At 35.4% G+C, this 5299-nt stretch overlaps 1 protein-coding gene across 1 annotated transcript; it reads left to right on the top strand.

Annotated features, from left to right (window-relative positions):
* The first annotated feature begins 304 nt into the window (after positions 1-304).
* Positions 305-4649, top strand: SEC11C (SEC11 homolog C, signal peptidase complex subunit). Its single transcript, XM_026865909.1, has 5 exons — positions 305-545; positions 1338-1487; positions 3282-3401; positions 3974-4031; positions 4452-4649. The coding sequence occupies exons 1-5, from the start codon at positions 463-465 to the stop codon at positions 4503-4505; spliced, it is 465 nt and encodes a 154-aa protein (XP_026721710.1). The 5' UTR covers positions 305-462; the 3' UTR covers positions 4506-4649.
* The last annotated feature ends 650 nt before the right edge of the window (positions 4650-5299 follow it).

Below are 5299 nucleotides of genomic sequence, written 5' to 3'. Positions count from 1 at the left end.
TTTAAACAAATAACTGCAGCCTGGTGTTACTGATCTTACAGTGTTTCTTATGTGTGTTTTAAATACTCAGGGGCTCAGGCAGGCATCGGGGACATCTGACTGATTTGATCACTTGCCATGTGGCTTCCTATACTTGAGAAGCCTTTGCTAGTGAGTGTTTTACCTTCTAGCACTGACAAGTAGGAGTATTGCCTGGGTGCAATATGCCAGGATTGAGGCACACAGTGCGTGAAAACTTTAGGCTGCATTAGGGTTTGTGCGGTTGGGTTGCCGAGAGGGCCATCTGCTCCATGAGGCTTCTGTTGGAATATAGTTTTAGCCTGGAAGTTCGCATGCCCAGATCGGGATTCGGTGATGTGTAGGGGTTGAAATTCTACGCTGTGCTTCTGGATGCAACACAGTAGCTTTTAAAAACCATTTTCTTGTTTTGTATAGCTGTATTACCAAGTCTTAAATTTTGCGATGATAGTGTCTTCTGCCCTTATGATATGGAAGGGGCTGATCGTCATTACTGGAAGCGAAAGCCCGATTGTTGTGGTGCTCAGGTAAGTCAGTGTTAAAGTTTGTTAGCTTTGGGGGTTTCTTTACCATATCTATATTTATTTTAAATTTGTATTATAGCAGAACTCCTTTTGTGAGTGAATTACACTTGTGTGTCACTTCTCTCAGTGGTATCTTACTTCTGGTATATAAAGAGCCAGTCCTGCAGGCCCCTGAGTGCTGACCAAATACAGGAAGTTCATGGAACATTCAGCCTTACAGAAGTTGAATGTGTGTCCTCAAGGAATGTATGCAGTAAATAACAGTATTTTAATGGGAATTCTCTGTTTGTGTTACTAGTTATGGGATCTGGAATCCTACCTTAAAGGTTGTTCCAAAAGATACTATGTCTGGCTTTGAAAAAAGGCATGGATTTTCTGATCACTAATAGTAATTGCTGATGTAATCATAACTTTTGCTCATGTTAATTAAAGTCTTTATGTAGGTAAGTACTTCCTGTGGCACTGGGAATCGTTTTTTGGTTTGTCACTAATGGATTGGTTTTCTTAACCAGAATGGCTCTTTTTGTTCTATCATAGCTACAGTACTGTTCCTTTTCTGCACAGCTTCCTCTTTCACTGAGGCAGTAAGGAAGTGTTCTACAAGGTGGCTACAAGCTTGGGACTTGGGAGGTTTGGGTTGTGTTAAATGTCTGTGTAGTGTAACTGAATGGGTGAAGCTACATATTTTGGTTAAAGTAAGACTTAAATCAGTAAGAATTAAATGTTAATTGTTTTCATGGTTCTTCTTTCATTTACCACAATGCTAATAAACTCTCTCTTTCTTTCTGTTTCTAGTGGCAGCATGGAACCAGCTTTTCACAGGGGAGACCTGTTGTTCTTAACAAATTTCCATGATGACCCAATCAGAGCTGGTGAAATAGTTGTTTTTAAAGTTGAAGGCAGAGACATTCCAATAGTTCACAGAGTAATCAAAATACATGAAAAGTAATGCAACTTGGCAATTTCCTTGTTTCTATAATAGTTTCCTTCACCATGACTTTCAATTACATTTTAATTTGATAGTGTTCTGTGAAAAAGGCAAGTGAGGATATGCTGTAAGATAAAACTCATCTCTAGGATGTGACCCGCTTTTGTCCCCAGTTCTGTGGCACACTTCTTGACACCCTGACTTCATCCCTCGGCAGAATTGCCTGGGTTTGAAGTAGGTAAACCTGTGCCGAAGAGGAGTCCTGTACACAGGCTATACACATCACTTTTGCCAACAGTAGCAATATGTTATGGGAGCAGAGTCTGCTCCTGTACTGACTGTTGTAGGTTGGGATTTTGGTTATGAGAAATAACTACTTCTAAAAGCAAATCTCTGAAGGAAGGTGAAGATTCAGAATCAGAGCTATAGACAAAGTCTGACAAATATGTGGTCTTTGCTAACTGAAGTTTTCCAGAAAAGAGATTTGACTCAGAGTGAAAGAAGAGATTATTCTTTTTGTGTGTGTTAGTCGCAATGCCAACAACAATTCATGCTGAAAAGCAACAGGTAGATTACTTGTTCTTACCTTTATTGCATATGTCTGGTTTGATAAACAGTTTCTTCTCAAACAAAAGAGAGGCCATTCTGTTTCTAATTCTGCACAGTGAAAAGCTAACCTGCAGATGGCAAGCACTGACATATTTGCTCCTCAAGAAGTCGGGGCCCTGAATGTTACTTGTTTATCTTCTGAGTAATATCTGGTTTTCTGTGCTTTTTTGAAACAAATATGTATATCCAAGAATTACCTCTTTTTCTTTTTTAAAAAAATGAACCTAATTTGTCTTCATAAAAACTTTCCTTGGTATCATTATTTACAGTTAGCAGCTTCTTGAGGAAAAACAATTTTGGAGACTGTAAACTTTATTTAAATGGTAGTCTCCTAAAAACTCCAGATGATGTTTTGTCTGCATTATGTTATTTAAAGACTGGTTACATGTGTTAGGGTTTTTGTTTGCCACGTTAATAAATTCCAAACACAAGTGAAGTTTTGCCTGGAACTCACTACATTTAACAACTAATGAGTGACCTCAAACTGTTTTGCAGTGTTAGTAACAACATACTGGGTTTGATGCAGTTTTGCAGCTACGATAGAGGGTTTTCAATATTTGTTTCCATCAAAAAGGCAAAGCTTTTTTTTTTTTTTTTTGCCATAAATGTGATTATTATGGGTTAAACAAGTGTATAAATCTTAGAAGAAAATTGCCTGAAGGACTGTATTATTATAACAATTTCTTTCCTAAGGGAAGGTTTTTAGGGTTTACCTTATCTGAAATTTGTGATTTAAATTCATTCTCTAAGGTGTGATGACTTCACAGGTTCTTATTCCACAATTTGAAAAAAAAATAGGAAAAAAAACCCAAACAAAACAAACCAAATCTTAGTGGACTATTGCTCAGTATTTCAGAGTTAAATGTCTGTTCTGTTGAAAATGCAGAGGGTTGGTTTGTTTGTTTTTTTTCCCAGATAGGCACATACTGCTTTTGTTGAGGAAGTTTAGTGCTTGTTCTGAGTGGACAATATCTCTTTCATGCCCAATGTGTAATTGCAAACCGTTTTTTGTTAAAATCTGTTGACTCCATCAGTAAAGTCTGTAATGTTAATGATTTAATGGTGACTGTTAGATAAGCAGGACTGGTAGTAAACATTGTTATCTAATCTTGTAGCACTTTTCATCTTCATTGTGCTTTGTAGATGTTAATTGAGGCTTTTAAATTAAGTGATATTTAGTTTATCACCTTGTTGCCTTCTAGAGAAAATGGGACCATCAAATTTCTGACGAAAGGTGATAATAATGAAGTTGATGACAGAGGCTTGTACAAAGAAGGTCAGAACTGGTTAGAGAAGAAAGATGTTGTTGGAAGAGCAAGAGGGTAAGTAATGCCCCATTTCTGTTCTTTGTAATTAAATAAAGAAAATTTAGAACTTAAATTAGTTCAGAACTTAATATTAGAATTTCAGTTTGTTGGTACAAACTAGATCTGGTATGGTATTTTTAGAATTTCTTAAATAGTAAATAAAGAAACTGCTTTACCTGAAAAAGTTGCTTTCTGTAGTCCTCTGATGTGGAGAGTAGAAATTATTAAATTTTTTTAATGGCACATTTAATAAATAATTCACAGATAAATACAAAAATAACCAACTTAACCTTTGAATAGCTAGAAATTACTAGGAAATTATTTCCACATTCACCAGGAATTTTATGCAAAATTTGAACGTTTGACTTTGTCTTCTTCCCCAGTTGAGATGAAATCTCTTAAGGTTTTTCTCAAATAACTTGAATAAATTTTTATCTAAGGGAAAAAAAAAAAATATTTCCCATTCAGATATGCATTAGTGACAGGCATAAATTATTGTTTTACACAAATATTCAAGACTGAGTTACACTGAAACATTTCCATGTAATATTTGAGGGTTAATTTTACATTCATCTGTTCTGTCACAGTTTTTTGCCTTATGTTGGTATGGTAACGATAATAATGAATGACTATCCAAAATTTAAGGTACGTATACAGACATTTTGAATTCTTGAATGTGAAACTGTAAAATAACAAGTAAAGATAGAAAGAATCATGTATATAAGAATGCATGTTAATTTTGTTTCTGTGGTTTGGTTCCTAATGTAAAATGAGCTGTTTTCTTGTTTATTTTAGTTTGTCTGTTCTCCAATAGAACTTAGTATTTGTAATAATTTGAAACATTTAATTTCTAGGAATTTTGTAAGTTAAGTGTATACAGTTGTGATGCCTGTTTATGATTAATATGATCACATTAAAATATTCCTGTAATTTTGTAGGAACACAACTCTGTAATTGTATACTCATCTAGGAGATGTAATGTTGGAGAGGGCACACTTGGAACAATTGGTAATTTCAGAGCTTCTCTGAAGAGAAATTGTAATCAGTCTTTATTTTCTTTTGCAGTATGCTCTTCTGGCAGTAATGGGAGCATATGTACTGCTGAAACGTGAATCCTAAAAAAAAAAGTCACTTTTCCAAGAACAAAGTTAAATATACAGGGGGAAAAAACCTAATATATTTCAGATGTTTTCATTTCTGGATACAGTTACAAAACTGTGTAAGCTTTTGTCTTGTCTAAATAAACTGTACAACTAATGAGTAGAGCTTTTGACTGTTGGTTAATTATGTAATGGCATATTTACCATCTTAAATGGATGCTGCTTTCAGTTAGCCTTTTGCTTGTTTGGAAGACACTGACTGTCATGTGCTAAAGCGGCTTGTGGCACTCCTTGAGATGCTGTGCTGTTTTTTTCTTCACTGATACTGCATCTGAGCCCACTTTTTCCTGTGTGTTAATAGTTATTTCTAATGTCTGCCAGTGCCCTCTCTTTCCATGACCATACAAACTGGTTTTGTATGAACGCAACATATGAGTTGGAACAGGTAGTGAGTTGTAGGATTTTAGTCAAACTTAGACCTAAAAGTTGTCTAGATATGGCTGACAAAAATAGACAAGGAATGGTTTTTCGTTCTGATTAAGAACCGAGAAATGGAAATTTGGAGCTTTTTCCCTGAATTTGAAACTTGCCCCTTTGTGGTGTAGGGACAAAAAAACCTGACAGCCTGATTTTTAGGCACCGTGCATGTTTCTAGAATTCAGGCTGTTAACCATTCTGCCTTTATGTTCCTAGCTATAAAACAAACCCAGCAAAAAGATTTTATGGGGCTTTAACACTTGTAAATTACTGAATGAATAGCACAGTAGTGTACTTGAATAATACTACAAATAAGGGTGAGACATAACTCATGTT

Source organism: Athene cunicularia, assembly GCF_003259725.1.
Source record: "Athene cunicularia isolate RWA chromosome Z unlocalized genomic scaffold, athCun1 chrZ_part1, whole genome shotgun sequence".
Taxonomy (NCBI): domain Eukaryota; kingdom Metazoa; phylum Chordata; class Aves; order Strigiformes; family Strigidae; genus Athene; species Athene cunicularia.
The sequence above is the reverse complement of the archived record's forward strand: the minus strand, read 5'-3'. Positions and strand labels throughout refer to the sequence as shown.

Bases quoted from the DNA above. Each gene is read 5' to 3' on its own strand.
- SEC11C (XM_026865909.1), top strand. From the start codon at position 463: ATGATAGTGTCTTCTGCCCTTATGATATGGAAGGGGCTGATCGTCATT. The intron at 546-1,337 runs GTAAGTCAGTGT...TTCTGTTTCTAG, and splicing joins CCGATTGTTGTGGTGCTCAG to TGGCAGCATGGAACCAGCTT. The intron at 3,402-3,973 runs GTAAGTAATGCC...GTTCTGTCACAG, and splicing joins GTTGTTGGAAGAGCAAGAGG to TTTTTTGCCTTATGTTGGTA.